This window comes from Malania oleifera, chromosome 2 (genome assembly GCF_029873635.1).
Source record: "Malania oleifera isolate guangnan ecotype guangnan chromosome 2, ASM2987363v1, whole genome shotgun sequence".
Classification (NCBI taxonomy): Eukaryota; Viridiplantae; Streptophyta; class Magnoliopsida; order Santalales; family Ximeniaceae; genus Malania; species Malania oleifera.
The window spans coordinates 81,520,185-81,542,466 of record NC_080418.1 but is presented as its reverse complement, the minus strand read 5'-3'; the positions used below and the strand labels follow the sequence as shown (position 1 = coordinate 81,542,466).

At 36.1% G+C, this 22,282-nt stretch overlaps 1 protein-coding gene across 8 annotated transcripts in view; it reads left to right on the top strand.

Annotated features, from left to right (window-relative positions):
• The first annotated feature begins 3,872 nt into the window (after positions 1–3,872).
• LOC131148898 (uncharacterized) overlaps positions 3,873–22,282 on the top strand; it is a 32,391-nt gene continuing 13,981 nt past the window's right edge. For 3 of the 8 annotated variants that reach the window (XR_009135083.1, XR_009135082.1, XM_058098859.1), the window contains exon 1: positions 3,908–4,490. Coding sequence is in view for 4 of the 8 variants with exons in the window: in XM_058098859.1 (XP_057954842.1) it covers positions 4,218–4,490 (273 nt within the window). In the remaining 4 variants the exon portion in view is untranslated. Of the gene's footprint in view, positions 4,491–18,453; positions 18,858–22,282 lie in introns of those variants that run through there. The other 5 variants (XR_009135085.1, XM_058098860.1, XM_058098861.1 and 2 more) reach the window with 3 other exon arrangements.

The following is a 22,282-nucleotide window of genomic DNA, read 5'->3' as shown; positions in this document are numbered from 1 at the left end:
GGACCTCCAAAGTCTACTACATAACCAGTTCAAGCCTCTTCTGTAGCTCTTGTATCTAGCGAATCCTTTGGAGTTCGATTATCCAAGAAACACGCCATACTCGCCAACTTCACCAAGAAGTCCCTTGCAAGCCCTGCATACACTATGCTCTGCTCACAAAACTCCTTGAATGCTAGTGTACTGAGTAACAATATCTGACTTGAGGAACTCTCTCCCAGACTGGCACTCCACTTCGGCCACAAGTTACACCTGGAAAACAACTCCAACTTGTGCCGCATGAGATACCCCCAGACCTTTCATGATAACCTCACAAAAAACCCATGTCCTACTCGTGATGCTGCCCTCACCAGTCCCCAAACATCCATACCAATGTAGTTAAGAAAATCCACCATTTTGTGTGTGGTTACGTTACACAAAACGGTATTACCAGACTCAGAACTCTCACATATAGCTCCACCTACAACTGTATTACCTTATAGTGCATAGAGATTCCTTGCTATCCTCTGTTCTTTTATCACCATAAATAATGTGCTCGTAACAAGCTTCAAGGCAGATGCTCAATCTTTGAGGTGTTTATACCTATCTTTGAATGTTGATCTCAAAAACTTGAAGAGAGCTTTGAGTAATGTTTAGGAGTACAAATTTTAAGGATTGAATTTGGATTTAGTTAATTTGTGTTTTTTGAGGTGACATTTTTTCTTGCTCGACAAAAGAAAAATCCAAATTAATGCTTGGAAACCCATTCTCTAAAAAATAACCTTAGAATTCTCTGTACTATCTTCATCACCTTGAGACTAACCTAACAAGACAACATTGTTGTTGTCATTTAAATAACTCTGAAGTTAAGAGAGTGTGGTTCAATAGTCTTCTATATTTGTCTTTGTAGAAGTTGAAGTAAGAGCTAATTAAATTTTACTTTCTAAGGATTAAAATTTGTAATTGAGTCTTTTGAAATTTCAAAATTGAGAAAATTTTTGAAACCATGTCTTTGTTGCATTTTAGAAAAGCCTTTCCCTTTCATACATTTTTAGCTTGAATCAGTGAATTAAAGATGGATACATGGAATACTTTGAGCATGTTCTCAATCCCAATAAACCATCTTTGAAACTTTAAGTTTGATAAATATTCATAAGCAGGTGATAGATTATCTTTGACTTTGATATTTCCTACAATGCACATCATGTCTTCCCTTAATATGCGTCAGACTTCTTTTATTGGTCCAAATTAAAGTTTTCATTCTTAAAAAGTAGTAAAGTTTTTTAAAAAGTTATTTTTAAAATGGAAAAATCATGAGTAGTCAAAGTTTTTAAAATAAAATGTATTTGTACCATGCATTCTTTTATAATATAACAATTTTATTCAAGTCTTAACCATAATGCCCTTGAGTTTGTGTTCCTTTTGTTTAAGGATGCGTCTACATCCCAAGTCAGGTGCATGGAGTTCTACTAATATGCATGGTTAAGGATGAGGAGTGTTGAGAAATGGAAGGTTTGGAATAGTTTTATTTTTGTTGATGACAAGAATAGTGTAATATTATTGTTGGTATTAGGTTTTGATGATTGACAAAACTTGAATTGAAATGTAATACTGATGATTGAGACATCTTATATCATGTGCTTCATTGTTAAAAGCTTGATATATATTGTTGGCCCACAACCTAACAATTTAAGCTTTTAGGTAAGGTGGTAATCTAACATGGCATCGGAGCTGGTTACCAAGAGATCCTGGATTCTAGTCTTGTTGCTAGCAATTTTAAAAAATAAAATAAAATATTGCATTCCTTATTATGGGTGTTATATATCATGTGTTTATCCTTCCACGTGTTGTCAAGCTGCACGTGCGAGAGAGTGTTAAAAACTTGATATACATTGTTGGCTCACAACCTAACAGCTTGAACTTTTAGGTAAAGTGGTAATCTAACATTCATTGTGATGATTATCTAGTCAAGTAGTGCATCACTGAAATACTTCAAAGAAAGAAAAGTAATATGAGAAGCATCAATAGAAGCATTAATAGAAGCTTCATTAGAAGCAAAGATATAAGTTTCACCAAATCCACGATTTACCTCCTACCAGTTGGCTGAGGACATGGCTAGCGTAGGCATGAGATTAGTCTGGCGCGTAAGTGCAGGAAACCCTGCGTATCAAAAAATAAATAACATAATGGAAGTTTCATTAAAAGTAGTGATATAAGTTTCATAAGAAATAGTTGTTTGCCCAAAGACAATCCAAAATGGGGGTGAATTAGGTTTAATAAAATTAAATGAACTTGATACAAAATTTTAAATCAAATTAAGGAAGCAAGCAAAACACACAATATCAAAGCAAATAAATTAAAGAGAAGGGAAGAAAGATTTTGTAAACTCTTTTTATAGTGGTTTGACAACTAGCCTACATCCACTTTCTCAAGGCAAACCACCTTTGTAACGCCCCAACCTGGGTCTACTAGGGAACACTGCGTCTCTCCTCCTCCATCTGGAGCAGACAATAGGGGGTGGGCCTTATCAGACTAATGACTGATCCCACAGACCAACACATATTTTTTTCAGTGTATTTTTTCCTGACTCACGCACTTCTTGAGAAAACTTCCCAGAAGGTCACCCATCCTAAGATTGCTCCAAGTCAAGCACGCTTAATCATGGAGTTCTTATGGGAAGATTCTCGAAAAAAAATGTGCACCTTATTGATATGGGTAATAACATCAATCCTTTTTAAGTCTTTCTTCCATAGGGTATTACATTCTCCCCCACTTACGGAACGCAACGTCCTCATTGCGAACCCTCATTTCCAAACTCAGGCGATGTGAATCTCAACACACTTCCGGCTGGGTAATTGCTCTAATACCATTTTGTAACGTCCCAACCAGGGTTTGTCAGGGAGCACTGCGTCTCTCCTCCTCCACCTAGACCAGACAATAGGGGGCGGACCTTATCAGACTAATGACTGACCCCACAGACCAACGCATGTTCTTTTCAGTGTGTTTTGTCCTCACTCACACACTTTCTAAGAAAATTTCCAAGAAGGTCACCCATCCTAAGATTACTCCAAGACAAACATGCTTAACCGTGAAGTTCTTATAGGAAGACTCCTGAAAAAAAAGATGCACCTTGTTGATATGTGTAGTAACATCAATCCTTTTTAAGCCTTTCTTCCACGGGGTATTACAACTTTGATGTTCCATTAACTTCCCTTACTTTAACTATGACAAGGACACCAATTTCACCCTTTGTTTTTTGGAGACCAAGGAAACCAAAACACCTTACTTTTACAAAGGCAATGACACTAATTTATAAGAGAGATTACAAATAAAATTCCTCAGAAGGAATGATTTACACTTTTATGTTCGCATAAGAAATTCTCAAAGAATAAACAAACGAAAACTCAAGAGTTTTTTTTCTTGAAGGTAAGCAAATAAAGCATAAAGAGAAACTAAAAGAGAATTAGAGGGTATGTGTAGGTTTTATTTGTACAAAAACTCAATGATGGATAGAGTTTCAAAATGTTGTTACTTGAGCGATAACGAGAGGCCATGCCCTCATCATAGTTTAGAATGATTTCCCATCAAATCAAACTTTTAGGAAGAGAAGAGGATATAAGATCTCCTTGGACATCATTGACCTCTTTAGATCTCAACAATAAAATCTATAATGCAAGTTACACATTCTGAAATTACTTTCTATTTTATGTTCAAGTGCCTTTGATTCATTTGAAAATTTGTTTATTGTTTTAGAATTGCTTGTTATTATTTCAAAAATTATTGATCGAGAACGAGCGTTAATTGCATACATAATCAATTAGTTTTTTATTAAAATAAAGTTATGTTCTACTTTTCAAAATAAAAAAGATAAATTAGGAAATGGGAGGGATTGATTTGTGTTCCTCAAGTTATTTTGCAACCTAAACTTATTGGCTAGGGTCCGATATTGATAGTGAATTTGCGCGAGTACTAATTACTCACCCTTGAACGAAACACCCATTGAGATAATCAGGGTGGACCTTCAGATCAAGATCATGGAAGTTGATGCGGAATGGAGGGGACATAAATTTGACTCATACGTATAGTCGAAACAAATTAAGAACCGAAAATTTGTGGCGTTTGGAATGGGTTCATGTAAGCGGGACCCGGAGACGGAGTGTCCTCCCAAAAGTTTGAGAAGTAGATAATTGAGGGTCCTGGGCGTAGCTGCCCTGCATCCAATTGATAATTACAGAAGAATAATGTCGATGACATCGTTTATCTGTTCTTCACCCTGTTCTTGGTTTTCTGCTCCCCTTTATTTTGCTCCGAACTGCCGGGCTCCGACAGCGGTGAATCTTAATGCCGGAATTAAAGGCTTGGGAAGGCCAATGGTGTGGCTGCAACTGTCGTTCCGGAGATCATCAACAGCCATTGTCACACCCTCTTTTCTTTCGATTTCTGCAGCGCTTCAAGGCCCGCTGGATTTGACCGAAGACAACGTCAAGCAAGTCTTGGCCGATGCTCGGCTGGAGGCAAGTTCATCTCTCTCTCTCTCTCTCTCTCGCCTAAGTTTGAAAGCGTAAGGATGGCAAAATCCATGCCCCTTCTATGCTTTTGTTCCCCATTCAAGGCACAAGTTGCTATGAGTAGCTACGGCGTACCATAAATTGGTCTTTAGTTTGGGGGCAAACCATGACATGTGGTTCCATTTATTGACCTTTTTTTTTGGTATCAGGTTCATATTGTGCGCTTGTTTATTTTATTTATGAAAGTGGTTCTTCTTCTGTTGATCTGCATCCTAATGTTACGATTCTGATACAAATTTAGATTAATTTTTAAGATTTTATTTTATGCTCTGCAAGTGAAGTAGTCTTACATACTTCAATTGAGTAAGCTCTCTAAATGCAAGTCACAACTTCTCAAATTTTGATTGCTACTTAAATAGTTCAAACACAGGAGTTGGAGCGAATTGCTCTTATTCTTCAGAAAAAAAAGGAGATAATTTTGAGTTTTCAATTTCACTAATTTACATTTTAGTCTGAATCTTAAAAATTTAGAAGGAAAGAGTATCATGCATACATAAATGGTCAAATGGGATTTATAGTCATTTTGATTAAACTTTTCCCAAGAAGTTAATTTTGATTGGAATAAAAAGATACGTGTAATAAGATTTTTCGAAAGTAACTAACTTTTGTAATGAAAAGGAAATGTATGAAGTCATGAACCTTGCCCCTTGGGTGTTTAATTAGATATAATTTTAGTAAAATAAGTTATTAAATGTAGTTTGGGTCAATAAAAGGAAACATTTCATCCTCTAAATATTTTAAATTGAGATGGTCAAATGGCATGAGCATTAGACTCGTGATTCATTTTTTTGAATTATCAAACTGATAATTTGTATACGAGTCTCATGGTTTGTTTTCTTAAATTTCATTTATATGGCTGAGGTGTGTGTTTTTATTATTAAAGTGTGATAATTAAGTTTTAAATGGATAATGTGTACTTTTCCTTGATGGTTAGAAGTCTAGAGAGATTAGAATAACTGAAATCATCAAATTCCAGATAAAAAATATACCCATAATATATGTGTGCGAATTACCTAGCTATTGGCCATCCAAGTGAGGTAATGGACCTTCTTGTTCTTGGTTCCATTATGGTCATAGTTGGTTGTCCAATAATTTGTCATGCACTTCATTTTATTTTTTTGTTTACAAGGATCATCATGTGTGAAGGAACCTTCCCCTACCTAGCACACCAAATTGTTGATGCAAATATTGTACCCCAACTTTGCATTCCCAGATTGTGATAATTACTACAACTAAGTGAAAAAGAAAACTTGGAAGACCCTTGGTGGCCACCAAGGGGCTTTTTTTGATGCTCAACTAAGGGATGAAAGACATAGCAATGGCAAAGCAATAGTGTTAAAAAATGAGTTTTAGATGATCTACCTTCTCCAAGAGTTCCCCTTTTATGGGTGAGACATCCCTACATATTTAATCTCAAGTGTCTTTAAGTGGGAGAGAGTTACATGGGTTTAATTTTAAGGGTTATTATTCACATCAAAATTGTATCCTGATCTCGGCGCCTACAAATTGTGATGATCACCTTACAACCAAGAGAGACAAGAAAGCTTGGGAGACCCCCGATAGCCTCTGGGGGCCTTCTCCCACACTTAAGTTAGGGATGGAAGAAGTAGCAATAAAATAGGAACGATGTTGAAGAGACGTGTTTTAGATGATCTTCCTCCTCCAAGAGTTCCCCTTTTATAACTAAGATATCCCTTTGCATTCAATGTCTAGTGTCTTTAAGTGGGAAGAGTTACCTGGCCTTAATTACAAGGGTTATGCTCATTCACTCTCCCATCCCTTTTATTGCTCTTCTTAATTGAGTCTCTAGTTTAGATCTTAGGTGACCCATCATTTCCCTTGGCAAAGCCTTTTGTATACGTATAATTTTGTTCTCTCTTGACAAAGCCTTTTGTATAGGTATCATTTTCTTCTACATATGAAGTCCAACATTTTGGATGAGTTGGACTACCTAGGTTATAAAGAAAAAGAAGATGTTAGTCTTTTGGAAAGTGAGGAGGTTAATTGAATTTTGTTGAAGAATGGGATAGAGTTTGTTTTTTAAGGAAGTGAGAATTTGGAGACTAAAGACTAAATTAAAATTTATCAAAAAGATTGATTGTAATTCGATTTTTTTTCACAAGTTAGCCAACAAGAAGATGAGGAAGAACATGATCAGAGAATTAGATTTGGGTGAGGTTATTTTGGATCCTTGTTGATTGTGTCTTAGCTCACTAAAGTTTCTCTAATCTCTAAACTAAGGAGGATGCTTTTAGGCCTATGATTGAGGGATTAGATTGGAGGCTCATTCTTGGGGACTGGATGTCTTGATTGGAAAGACCTTTTGAGAAGGGAGTGAAGGTTACTATGTTTGAGATGGATAGAGATAAGGCTTTGGGTTTGGATGGGTTTAACATATATATATATATATATATATATATATATATTTTTTTTTTCAAGATTGTTGAGATGTGATTAAGGGGGATTTTCTCAAGATTTTTAATGAATTTTATTGGAATGGGATTCTGAGCAAGAGCTTTGACTCCGCCTTCATCACTTTGGTTCTTAAGAAGAGTAGACTTTATTACTAATGATTTTAGACCTATTAGGTTAGTTTCTAGTGTGTATAAGATTATTAATAAAGTGCTAGCTAATAGGTTGCGGTGCTTGATGATACTATTTCTAAGGCTCAAAGTGCATTTGTGGGAGGCGTAGGCAGAACGTGGATGTAATGTTGGTTCAATGAGGTAGTAGAGGAGGTTAGGAGGTTTTTTGTATATTAGATTTTTCTCTGAATGGAGTTTGGGCAGAGGTGGCATTCTTGGACGAGGGTTCAGTGTTTTCTTTTTTTTGTATAGTGATTGGTGAACCTAAATTTTTGTTTAGTGTGTTGAGGGGTGTAAGATGAGGGATTCACTCTCCCCATTTTAACACACCCTTAAAATACACAAATATTTCAAACAAGACCCCAAACACAAATGCCTAAACTAAACACACAATTAACCACTAAAACCCCAAGAATCCCTTGACCCAATTCTCCTTAATTATTCTTCAACGAGGATATTCCCAAGGTAGTGCCTCTTGTCCTACATCAAATCTCCCCCAGTAAAGGAAAATTTGGCCTTGAATTTTGAAATGTTGGAGGACTAGTAGTAAGAAGCAAACTTGTACTCCTTGAAAGTCGGCGCTTGAATGATGCAAGAAACCATGCTCCACTGACTGCAAGATAGACTTGAATTGAGAATTGACAACAATGAACTCATCAAGGATGGCAGACTTTATGATAAGAATGTTCGAAAGACTTTGGATGTCTTCAAACACATGCATTTCCTTCCTTGTAGTGTCTTCAAGTTGTGACTAACTCAAAGTCTTAAAAATTATTTGTCTTGGTTGGATGGTAGTGCGGGTTTCAAAATGATATTTTTTACCATTATGGTGGAAGACATATGTTCTCAAGTCCTTGAGTAACACCCAAATCATTCAACCAAGGAGAACCAAGGACTCAAGGAGTACATGACCAATATTCATAGGTATGATATCACACCAAATGTTATCAAAAGAGTCACCTATTTGGATTGGAGCTGGACATCTTTCCAAACATGTAGAGTTATCAACCCAAGATGTCTCATAGCTCTGAGCGAGGTTTCAAATGAAGTTGCACGTGAGTGATTCCATTTCTAGAAATCACATTCATAAGGTATCTTCCATCAATGATGATTTTGCAAACATTTCCTACACATTTGAGAAAGGTGTGAAAAGGCTTGAAATTGTGCCCAAAGTTTGACAAATGACATTACTTTTTCTTGTAATTTGTCACCGTATTGTTGGATTTATATATACATATACTGCAACTTTATATCACCAACAGCCCTTAACAGAATTTGCACCCAATTCTCAATCTAATCATGCAAGCCACGAACTTCACTCTCGTTTTTCTCAATAACAATTTTCCTGCAAAACGGACCCTCATAAACAACTTAAAATGGCAGCAAATGGCAGAAATTTTGTCTAATTCTTGATGTTCGCAAGCAAATTTCTAGACTTTCAAATCAAATTTTCATGCTTGCTTGCAATATATCATGTTTACAATGAAAATATTATGCAAAAAATCAAAATCTCAGTAGAAAACACCAAAATTTCATGGATGGAACCAATTTTGCACCATATTGGCCATTGCAGGGGATTCTGGCAAGTTTTCTAGTGCGTGTCTCTGGCGCGTGAGTCTCTGGTGGTGACTTTTTTGCAATGAAATTTTGGGTGAAGGGAGATTAGGGGATGAGGATTGTATTGTTGGTTGTGGTGATTAAAAAAAAGATTTTGAGGGGCTAAAGGCTAGAGATATTTGGCTAGTGTGTGGGGGGCTATCCACCAGTCAGATGACCACATAATTTTAGGGGAAGGGGTTTTCGGGGGGTTTTCTGATGTACTGAAGGTGTATTGAAAGTATTCCAAGGAAAAGATGTTCAAAATTGAGGATATGACTGGAATTTTCGAAAAAGTTCAAAACTGTTTTTTTTTTTTTTTTTGTTTTTTGACTAAATTTCAAGATAGAGATGAGGGAATGAAATTTGGGATTGGGATTTAGAGCAACAAATGCATCTCGGTTGAACTAACATTGCATGAACACTATCATGCAGTCATATTCTGATTTCATGAACAAATACTGAACAAATTTTGATTTTTAGTATCATGTATCAACAATTCTAATTCCAAGACAGATTTGATTTTAGAAATTCTAGCAGATTTTAATTTTGAAAAGTATACAATTCTAATCTAGACTATGAATATACAACGAAAAGTAGAATTAACCTTTTTGATTCTTTCACTAGTCTCCCTTCTTGGCATTAATCCTTCTCGTCATTCTCCACTCCTTTGTCTTCCTTGTAGTCTTGAGCTTCTTTGTACGCTTGAATTCCCGCCCCTCAGAAACTCCATATCCGCATTGCTCTTCGCTTCTGAATGTGTTGATCTATATAGTTCATGAGTCAGATGTTTCACATTGTGATTCAGCCTTAAAATCATGAAGTAATGAAGGTTTTGTGTTAAGGAATGTTGTTTCTTTAGTATTCTTGGATTTGAATCTTGAATTTAGATTGAAGAGTTCTTGCAATCCCTCGTTGTTTAAATATTCTTCGATTGATTTTTGTTAGCAGCATCAAATTTCCTGCACCAAAGGGTACATATTGTAGTATTTTTTAGGTGGTTGCCATTACCTTTTTAGTTTAAGCCATTGGTGAGATCTTCTCCTCTTTTGTTATTTCTTTTCTTATTACTATCATTATTATTTCCAATAGTTGGTTAGTAGTGGAGATTTTGTGTTTATGATTTGTAGGCTTAATATATACATTTTTGTGTTTTTCATTCGCAAGTCTAGGAATATACAAAATTTTTCAAAAATTTGTAGGCTTAATATTGCATGATTTTTTTTTAAAGGTTTTAGTCTATTTTGGACTCACACCCAAAATTGTATGCTTCATTTTTTTTTTTTAATGCATTGTATTGTGTTTGTGGTTTCTACTAATTGTAGGGTGTGATCTAGAAAATTGTCCATGTGAAATAAGTTTGTAAAAAAAGAAAAAACTGAAACGTGTACTTTGCTTGTGTTACACAAATTCTTTGTATACACATTTTGTTGTGAAATGTGCGGCAATTATGATAAATAGTACGAAAAAACACAAAGATAAAGCAACAAAAACACACGAATTTAATGTGGTTCGACAGTATACCTACATCCACAGGAGCGAGCTGCAGCTGGATTTCTTTATATCAAAGTAGGGTTACATCATATGTATTTATACTAATCCTAGCTGTACATATATATTAGAAAAATTCCTCAAATACCCCTATACTGATCCCCAATTCATTAATCATCCCAGCCAATAAAAAAAAATAAAAATAACAAGCCCAAAAGGTTGATGCCGTTGTTCCGCTCCACTTCCCACATAAGCTTGCTTTATCTTTACACGTGTTCCACTCGATATGAGTCACATACTACAATCTCCACCTTGTGCAAATATTCTCCCTTTAGGAGAAAAATAAAACATAACCTGGAAACTCCATCTGGGACAATAGGTTGGGACGCCTCCCATCTAGCATCTTGAGACGTTAATCAAGTCCAAGCAGTGCTTGAACTTATCTGTGGTAACATGCTTTGTTAACATGTCTGCTGCATTCTCAGAAGTGTGAATTTTCTCAAGCAATAGTTCACCAGAAGAAACCAATTCTCTGATCTTGTGAAACCTCACATCTATGTGCTTGGTTCTTGCATGATACACCTAATTCTTTGCCAAATAAATGACACTCTGACTATCACAATGTAATTGAACTCCACCTTGCTGGTAACCTAGCTTATTGACCAACCCAGTAAGCCACAAAACTTCCTTGGCAGCCTCAGCCACTGTCATATACTCTGACTTAGTAGTAGATAATGCAACTAGAGACTGAACCATGGACCTCCAACAAATAGGCCCCCCCCCCCCCCCCCCCCCCCCCCCAAAAAAAAACAAAAGTGAATACATAACCTGTGGTAGACCTCCTGTCATCCAAGTCCCTTGCATAGTTTGCATCCACATATCTCACAACTGAAGGATCACCCTGTTGTCCGCCAAATATGATGCCATAGTTTGTAGTACCCCTCAAATATTTGAAAATCCACTTGACTGCATCCTAATGCTGTCGTCCTAGATTTGATAGAAACTTGCTCACCACACTGATAGCTTGTGCCAAATCTAGTCTTGTACAAACCATAGTACATCAAGTACCCCACTGCACTGACATATGGAACCTTTGACATATCTTGAACTTCATCATTTGTCTTTGGGCACTGAGCGGTAGACAATCTAAAATGATTCGCAAAAGGTGTACTCACTGGTTTTGCATTATCTATGCTAAACCTCTCCAACACCCTCTCAACATAGCTATGCTGAGATAACCATAATCTCTTGGAAACTCTGTCCCTGCGAATCTCTATCCCAAGAATCTTCTTGGCCGCACCCAAATCCTTCTTGTCAAATTCTTTGCTCAATGAAGTCTTTAACTTGTTGACCTCACTCATACTCTTCGCAACAATCAACATATTATCCTTATAAAGTAATAGAAAAGTACATGAATCATCATCAAGGCTCTTCACATAAACATAACAATCATACTTACGTCTGCTGTAGCCAATCCGGATTATGCAGGAGTCAATTTGCTTATACCACTGCCTCGCAGATTGCTTCAGCCCATAAAGTAATTTCCTCAATTTATAGACCAAGTGTTCCTGTCCAGGTTGACTGAATCCTTTTGGCTGTACCATGTAAATGAGCTCCTCCAAATCGCCATGAAGAAAAGTTGTCTTTACATCCATCTGCTTCAATTGCATGTCAAAATGTGCTACTAAACCCAACACTGCTCTGATGGAAGTGTGTCTGACCATAGGGGAGAGAATCTCATCATAGTCAACCCCTTTCCTCTATGAGTAACCCTTTACGAGCCTTGAACTTTTCACCCTCTTTTTATGATACTGCTTCTTTCTTCCATGGTTTTAAATAACGGCTGCGACTGTTATGTAACGGTTTTTTAGGTTACCGATACCGTTACACACTGCGAAATCGGTGGGAATAAAAATCACGGCTATAGTGGCCATTATAGACCGTGACCGTTATGTAAAGGTCGCTATGGCCGTTACGTAACCGCTACATGACTGTTAAGCCAAACATTTATTTTATTTTTTACTTTTTCTTCTCACCTTTTCCCTCTTTTATAAATCATACTCAATATACCATGTGGCAAGAGGGGGAAAAGATTATAATGATGATGACAATGATACAAAATTTACTATTTCTTTAAATACTCACAAGGGATGCATTAATTAACAATTTGAAAATACTAACTTGTTAGGAAAATATTTTATTTTGATAATATTACTAATGTGATATTTTATGTTCTATATTTTTCAACTTCAACCTTCCTTCTTTTTGAACTATTTTATATTTGTATTATTCGTATGTCTTATGTGTCGAATAAATTAGTGGAGTGTAATATATTTTGTTTTATTAATTAATTTAGCACGCATAAGAATTTATCACAGATAAGAACAATGAGAAGTATAAATTTGCACACACATGTAATTTTTCTATCAATGGTGGTTTAAAACAAATGTAAACTTGTTGCCGTTACCAAATAACTTAGTTAATCGAACTAAAGGATCCAAAATACATTATAACTCTTTCAAAGAAGGGCTAAAAGCTTAAAACATGCAAGTACGTCAATATGCACAAGATTGTGCGTGCTTCAAAAAAATTCACAGCCGTTACACCTGCTTCTCGTTATGTAACATCTGCTACTCCCGCTTCTTGTTACACCTGTTATTGTTACGTTACGCTGCCCGCTACTGTGATTTAAAACCATGATTTCTTCTTATACACTCATTTGCATCCTATCGCTCTCTTCCCCTTTGGAAGCTCCACCAACTCTCATGTCTGGTTCTTATGTAGAGACTCCATCTCCTCCACCGTAGCATCCATCCATCTACTTTTCTCTTGACTGTGTATTGCCTCTTGAAAAGTAGTAGGATCCTCGCTACTAGTAATGAGTGCATAAGAAACCAAATCTTCAAAATCATACCTCGTGGGTGGCCTGATAGCGCATCTGGGCCTATCTATAGCTACAATGTGATGTTGCTAATCTCCCGAGTTAGAACTCCCTGCATTCTGAATATTTTCTTCTCTACTATGGGTCTCTAGCTCCACTTGGACCACATGCTCATTGTTGCTGCAATTTTCTAGAACTTGTTTCTCTTCTTCCTAAGTATGCTGCAACATGACTTTCTCATGAAAAAAATCACATCTCTACTAATCACTACCTTGTTTGCCTTTGGATCCCATAGTTTGAAGCCTTTAACCTCTTTCTGATACTTTAGAAAGATACATTGTCTAGACTTCGCATCAAGCTTTGACCTCTCCTAACTAGAAACATCCATGTAGGCTAGACATCCAAACACTCTCAAACCAGAGTAGTGTACCGCGCTGCTTGTCCACACTGCCTTTTTTACTTTCCCATTTAGTGTTGCATTAGGTGACCTGTTAATCAAGAAACATGTCATATTCACTACTTCTGCCCATAAGTTCTTTGCAAGCCCTGCGTTCAACTTGAGACACCAAGTTCTTTTAGCTATTGTTTTGTTCATCCTTTTCGCTAAACCTTTTTATTGTGGTGTCTTGTGTACTGTGAAGTGTCTCTTAATTTCATGTTGCTCACACAACTTCGTGAACTTTGAATCTGTGTACTCAGTACCATTGTCAGACCTGAGGCATTTGCTCTTCCTTCCTGTTTGGTTTTCTACTTCATCTTTCCATAGCTTGAACTTGACAAATTGACAAACGTTTTTGACTTGTGCCGCACGAAGTACATCCAAACCTTTCGTGAGTAGTCATCAATAAAACTCATGAAATACATATGTCCTCCTTGTGATGCTACCCTTACTGGCCCCCAAACATCTATATCAACATAGTCAAGAATTTCCTTTGTCTTGTGTGTGGCTTTCTTGAACTGCACCCTAATCTGTTTTCCAAGAACACAATACCTGCAGGAATTAAGCTTGCATGTTTTGACATCCTTCAATAGATTTCTCTTATGAAGCTTCATCATCCCACGCTCACCCATATGACCTAACCGCATATACCACAAAATTGTACTATCTAACTTAGACTTTGCAGCTGCAATTCCACCTACAACTGTGATACCTAGCAGTGTATAAATATTTCATGCTAGTTTCTGCCCCTTGATCACATATAAGACACCTTTATTTACTTTCATTACTTTACTTGCTGACTTGTAATTAAACCCATTACAATCTAAAGTGTCCAAAGAAATCAGATTCTTCATCATCTTGAGACTAACCTAACCAGACAACATTGTTGTTGTCATTTAAATCACTCTGAAGTTAAGAGAGTGTGGTTCAATAGTCTTCTATATTTGTCTTTGTAGAGGTTGAAGTAAGAGCTAATTAAATTTTACTTTCTAAGGATTAAAATTTGTAATTGAGTCTTTTGAAATTTCAAAATTGAGAAATTTTTTGAAACCATGTCTTTGTTGCATTTGAGAAAAGCCTTTCCATTTCATACATTTTTAGCTTGAATCGGTGAATTAAAGATGGATGCATGGAATACTTTGAGCATGTTCTCAATCTCAATAGACCATCTTTGAAACTCTAAGTTTGATAAATATTCATAAGTAGGTGATAGATTATCTTTGACTTTGATATTTCCTACAATGCACATCATATCTTCCCTTAATATGAGTCATACTTATTTTATTGGTCCAAATTAAAGTTTTCATTCTTAAAAAGTAGTAAAGTTTTTTAAAAAGTTATTTTTAAAATGGAAAAATCATGAGTAGTCAAAGTTTTTAAAATAAAATGTATTTGTACCATGCATTCTTTTATAATATAACAATTTTATTCAAGTCTTAACCATAATGCCCTTGAGTTTTTGTTCCTTTTGTTTAAGGATGCGTCTACATCCTAAGTTAGGTGCATCAAGTTCTACTAATATGCATGGTTAAGGATGAGGAGTGTTGAGAAATGGAAGGTTTGGAATAGTTTTATTTTTGTTGATGACAAGAATAGTGTATTAGTATTGTTGGTATTAGGTTTTGATGATTGAAAAAACTTGAATTGAAATGTAATACTGTTGATTGAGACATCTTATATTGTGTGCTTCATTGTTAAAAGCTTGATATACATTGTTGGCCCACAACCTAACAACTTAAGCTTTTAGGTAAAGTGGTAATCTAACATAGTATCAGAGCTGGTTACCAAGAGGTCCTGGATTCTAGTCTTGTTGCTTGCAATTTAAAAAAAAATAAAATATTGCATTCCTTATTATGGGTGTTATTTATCATGTGTTTATCTCTCCACGTGTTGTCAAGCTGCACGTGCAAGAGAGTGTTAAAATCTTGATATACATTGTTGGCTCACAACCTAATAGCTTAAACTTTTAGGTAAAGTGGTAATCTAACATTCATTGTGATGATTATCTAGTCGAGTAGTGCATCACTGAAATACTTCAAAGAAAGAGAAGTAATATGAGAAGCATCAATAGAAGTTTCAATAGAAGTTTCAATAGAAGCATTAATAGAAGCTTCATTAGAAGCAAAGATATAAGCTTCACCAAATCCGCGATTTACCTCCTACCTGTTGGCTGAGGATATGGCTAGCGTAGGCATGAGATTAGTCTGGCGTGTAAGTGCAGGAAACCCTGCGTATTAAAAAATAAATAACATAATGGAAGTTTCATTAAAAGTAGTGATATAAGTTTCATAAGAAATAGTTGTTTGCCCAAAGACAATCCAAAATGGGGGTGAATTAGGTTTAATAAAATTAAATGAACTTGATACAAAATTTTAAATCAAATCAAGGAAGCAAGCAAAACACACAATATCAAAGCAAATAAATTAAAGAGAAGGGAAGAAAGATTTTGTAAACTCATTTTATAGTGGTTTGACAACTGACCTACATCCATTTTCTCAAGGCAAACCACCTTTGTAACGCCCCAACCTGGGTCTACTAGGGAGCATTACGTCTCTCCTCCTCTACCTCGAGCAGATAATAGGGGCGAGTCTTATCTGACTAATGACTGACCCCACAGACAAACACATATTCTTTTCAGTGTATTTTGTCGTCACTCACACACTTCTTGAGAAAACTTCCAAGAAGGTCACCCATCCTAAGATTACTCCAAGCCAAGCACGCTTAATCGTGGAGTTCTTATGGGAAGATTTTCGAAAAGAAAGGTGCTCCTTGTTGATATGGGTAATAACATCAATCCTTTTTAAGTCTTTCTTCCACGGGGTATTACATTCTCCCCCACTTACAGAACGCAACGTCCTCGTTGCGAACCCACATTTCCAAACCCAGGTGATGTGAATCTCACCACACGTCCGGCTGGGTAATTGCTCTGATATCATTTTGTAATGCTTTAACCAGGGTTTGCTTGGGAGCACTGTGTCTCTCCTCCTCCACTTAGACCAGAAAATAGGGGGCGGGCCTCATCAGACTAATGACTGACCCCACAGACCAACACATGTTCTTTTCAGTGTGTTTTGTCCTCATTCACACACTTTCTAAGAAAACTTCTAAGAAAATCACCCATCATAAGATTACTCCAAGCCAAACATGCTTAACCGTTGAGTTCTTATGGGAAGACTCCCGAAAAGAAATGTGCACCTTGTTGATATGGGAAGTAACATCAATCCTTTTTAAGCCTTTCTTCCATGGGGTATTACAATCTTGATGTTCCATTAACTTCCCTTACTTTAACTACGACAAGGACACCAATTTCACCCTTTGTTTTTTGGAGACCAAGGAAACCAAAACACCTTTTTGACAAAGGCAATGACACTAATTTATAAGAGAGATTACAAATAAAATTCCTCAGAAGGAATGATTTACACTTTTATGTTCGCATAAGAAACTCTCAAAGAATAAAAAAATAAAAACTCAAGAGTTATTTTTCTAGAAGGTAAGCAAATAAAGCACAAAGAGAAACTAAAAGAGAATTAGAGGCTAGAGCACTTCGTAGTTCAGTATAAATTAGTTCTCTAACTATTGATTGGCTTCTTTAAGAAGCATACGCATTTTAATGTTTGTTGAAACTACTGGAAACATTTTAAACCCATTCTCATTATGTAATATATCGAGACATTTTTGTTGTTTAGTCTTAATGAGTTTCTTTGAAGCTGGAGCATCTTGGGCAAATGCTTGAACCATTTACAAAATAGGCGTGTTGATAACATTCTGCCATGTTGTTTTGACGAACTACCATGCTACATATATTGTCACGAGATTGTGTAAGCTTTGATAGTATAATGTCAGCGTCCCTTTGGGTATTGTATACTTATGTTGTTGAATATGTATGACTTCATTATGGACCTATGTATATGGTCAGGAGGTTATGTATGTTTGATTTATATAATGTTAATATCCCTATCAAATATGACTTTATACATAGATGAATATGCATGATCTCATTCTTGATCGTTGTATTGGATGATGCCTGCTCATATTTGATATTCTTTGTTGTGATCATATGTTCTGTATTAGAGTCTGATTTTTTTTTTCCTTATAAAACCTTAGCAAGGTAATCCATGTGGGAGATTGTTAGAATTTTGCGGACTTACATAACTTATTTTATAAAATCCAGACTAAATGAATATTGGACATTTTGGGAGCATAGAATTAATGGACCTTATCGTAAATGATCACCATATTAAAGTTATGGACCTAAAGCACCCATTCATGGAATTTTAGTATGTGTAGGTTTTATTTGTACAAAGACTCAGTGATGGATAGAGTTTCAAAATATTGGTACTTGAGCAATAACGAGAGGCCATGCCCTCATCATAGTTCAGAATTATTTCCCATCAAATCAAACTTTTAGGAAGAGAAGAGGATATAGGATCTCCTTGGACATCATTGACCTCTTTAGATCTCAACAATAAAATCTATAATGCAAGTTACACATTCTGAAATTACTTTCTATTTTATGTTCAAGGGTCTTTGATTCATTTGAAAATTTGTTTATTGTTTTAGAATTGCCCGTTATTATTTCAAAAATTATTGTTTGAGAACGAGTGTTAATTGCATACATAATCAATTACTTTTTTATTAAAATAAAGTTCTGATCTACTTTTCAAAATTAAAACGATAAATTAGGAAATGGGAGGGATTGATTTGTGTTCCTCAAGTTATTTTGCAACCTAAACTTATTGGCTAGGGTCCGAAATTGATAGTGAATTTGCGCGAGTACTAATTACTCACACTTGAACCAAACACCCATTGAGATAATCAGAGTGGACCTTCAGATCAAGACCATGGAAGTTGATGCGGAATGGAGGGGACATAAATTTGACTCATATGTATAGTCGAAACAAATTAAGAACCGAAAATTTGTGGCGTTTGGACTGGGTTCATGTAAGCAGGACCCGGAGACGGAGTGTCCTCCCAAAAGTTTGAGAAGTAGATAATTGAGGGTCCTGGGCGTAGCTGCCCTGCATCCAATTGGTAATTACAGAAGAATAATGTCGATGACATCGTTTATCTGTTCTTCACCCTGTTCTTGGTTTTCTGCTCCCCTTTATTTTGCTCCGAACTGCTGGGCTCCGACAGCGGTGAATCTTAATGCCAGAATTAAAAGCTTGAGAAGGCCAATGGTGTGGCTGCAACTGTCGTTCCGGAGATCATCAACAGCCATTGTCACACCCTCTTTTCTTTCGATTTCTGCAGCGCTTCAAGGCCCGCTGGATTTGACTGAAGACAACGTCAAGCAAGTCTTGGCCGATGCTCGGCTGGAGGCAAGTTCATCTCTCTCTCTCTCTCTCGCCTAAGTTTGAAAGCGTAAGGATGGCAAAATCCATGCCCCTTCTATGCTTTTGTTCCCCATTCAAGGCACAAGTTGCTATGAGTAGCTACGGCGTACCATAAATTGGTCATTAGTTTGGGGGCAAACCATGACATGTGGTTCCATTTATTGACCTTTTTTTTGTATCAGGTTCATGTTGTGCGCTTGTTTATTTTATTTATGAAAGTGGTTCTTCTTCTATTGATCTGCATCCTAATGTTACGATTCTGAGACAAATTTAGATTAATTTTTAAGATTTTATTTTATGCTCTGCAAGTGAAGTAGTCTTACATACTTCAATTGAGTAAGCTCTCTAAATGCAAGTCACAACTTCTCAAATTTTGATTGCTACTTAAATAGTTCAAACATAGGAGTTGGAGCGAATTGCTCTTATTCTTCAGAAAAAAAAGGAGATAATTTTGAGTTTTCAATTTCACTAATTTACATTTTAGTCTGAATCTTAAAAATTTAGAAGGAAAGAGTATCATGCATACATAAATGGTCAAATGGGATTTATAGTCATTTTGATTAAACTTTTCCCAACACGTTAATTTTGATTGGAATAAAAAGATACTTGTAATAAGATTTTTCGAAAGTAACTAACTTTTGTAATGAAAAGGAAATGTATGAAGTCATGAACCTTGCCCCTTGGGTGTTTAATTAGATATAATTTTAGTAAAATAAGTTATTAAATGTAGTTTGGGTCAATAAAAGGAAACATTTCATCCTCTAAATATTTTAAATTGAGATGGTCAAATGGCATGAGCATTAGACTCGTGATTCATTTTTTTGAATTATCAAACTGATAATTTGTATACGAGTCTCATGGTTTGTTTTCTTAAATTTCATATATATGGCTGAGGTGTGTGTTTTTATTATTAAAGTGTGATAATTAAGTTTTAAATGGAGATGTGTACTTTTCCTTGATGGTTAGAAGTCTAGAGAGATTAGAATAACTGAAATCATCAAATTCCAGATAAAAAATATATCCATAATATATGTGTGCAGATTACCTAGCTATTGGCCATCCAAGTGAGGTAATGGACCTTCTTGTTCTTGGTTCCATTATGGTCATAGTTGGTTGTCCAGTAATTTGTCATGCACTTCATTTTATTTTTTTGTTTACAAGGATCATCATGTGTGAAGGAACCTTCCCCTACCTAGCACACCAAATTGTTGATGCAAATATTGTACCCCAACTTTGCATTCCCAGATTGTGATAATTACCTACAACTAAGAGAAAAAGAAAACTTGGAAGACCCTTGGTGGCCACCAAGGGGTTTTCTCTGATGCTCAACTAAGGGATGAAAGACATAGCAATGGCAAAGCAACAATGTTAAAAAGACAGAGTTTTAGATGATCTACCTTCTCCAAGAGTTCCCCTTTTATGGGTGAGGCATCCCTACATATTTAATCTCAAGTGTCTTTAAGTGGGAGATAGTTACATGGGTTTAATTTTGAAGGTTATAATTCACGCCAAAATTGTATCTTGATCTCGGCGCCTACAAATTGTGATGATCACCTTACAACCAAGAGAGACAAGAAAGCTTGGGAGACCCCCGATAGCCTCTGGGGGCCTTCTCCCACACTTAAGTTAGGGATGGAAGAAGTAGCAATAAAGGAATGATGTTGAAGAGACGTGTTTTAGATGATCTTCCTCCTCCAAGAGTTCCCCTTTTATAGCTAAGATATCCCTTTGCATTCAATGTCTAGTGTCTTTAAGTGGGAAGAGTTACTTGGCCTTAATTACAAAGATTATGCTCATTCACTCTCCCATCCCTTTTATTGCTCTCCTTAATTGAGTCTCTAGGTTACACCTTAGGTGACCCATCATTTCCCTTGGCAAGGCCTTTTGTATACGCATAATTTTGTTCTCTCTCGACAAAGCCTTTTGTATAGGTATCATTTTGTTCTACATAAGAAGTCGAGCATTTTGGATGAGTTGGACTACCTAGGCTATAAAGAAAAAGAAGATGTTAGTCTTTTGGAAAGTGAGGAGGTTAATCGAAAAGATTGATTGTAATTCAAAAAGATTGATTTTAATTCAAAATTTTTTCACAAGTTAGCCAACAAGAAGATGAGGAAGAACATGATCAGAGAATTAGATTTGGGTGAGGTTATTTTGGATCCTTGTTGATTGTGTCTTAGCTCACTAAAGTTTCTCTAATCTCTAAACTAAGGAGGATGCTTTTAGGCCTATGATTGAGGGATTAGATTGGAGGCCCATTCTTGGGGATTGGATGTCTTGATTGGAAAGACCTTTTGAGAAGGGAGTGAAGGTTACTATGTTTGGGATGGATAGAGATAAGGCTTTGGGTCTGGATGGGTTTAACATATATATATATATATATATATATTTTCAAGATTGTTGATGTGATTAAGGGGGATTTTCTCAAGATTTTTAATGAATTTTATTGGAATGGAATTCAGAGCAAGAGCTTTGACTCCGCCTTCATCACTTTGGTTCTCAAGAAGAGTAGACTTTATTGCTGATGATTTTAGACCTATTAGGTTAGTTTCTAGTGTGTATAAGATTATTACTGGTTATTTTCTAGTATGTATAAGATTATTAATAAAGTGCTAGCTAATAGGTTGCGGTGCTTGATGATACTATTTCTAAGGCTCAAAGTGCATTTGTGGGAGGCGTAGGTAGAACGTGGATGTTATTTTGGTTCAATGAGGTAGTAGAGGAGGTTAGGAGGTTTTTCGTATATAAGATTTTTCTTTGAATGGAGTTTGGGCAGAGGTGGCATTCTTGGACGAGGGTCCAGTGTTTTTTTTTTTTTGAATAGTGAATGGTGAACCTAAATTTTTGTTTAGTGTGTTGAGGGGTGTAAGATGAGGGATTCACTCTCGCCATTTTAACACACCCCTTAAAATACACAAATATTTCAAACAAGACTCCAAACACACATAAGCCTAAACTAAACACACAATTAACCACTAAAAACCCAAGAATCCCATGACCCAATTCTCCTTAATTATTCTTCAACAAGGATATTCCCAAGGTAGTGCCTCTTGTCCTACATCAAATCTCCCCCAGTAAAAAAAAATTTGACCTTGAATTTTGAAATGTTGGAGGACTAGTAGTAAGAAGCAAACTTGTACTCCTTGAAAGTCGGCGCTTGAATGATGCAAGAAACCATGCTCCAGTGACTGCAAGATAGACTTGAATTGAGAATTGACAACAATGAACTCATCAAGGATGGCAGACTTTATGATAAGAATGTTCGAAAGACTTTGGATGTCTTCAAACACATGCATTTCCTTCCTTGTAGTGTCTTCAAGTTGTGACTAACTCAAAATCTTAAAATTTCTGGTAGTGCGGGTTTCAAAATGATATTTTTTACCATTATGGTGGAAGACATATGTTCTCAA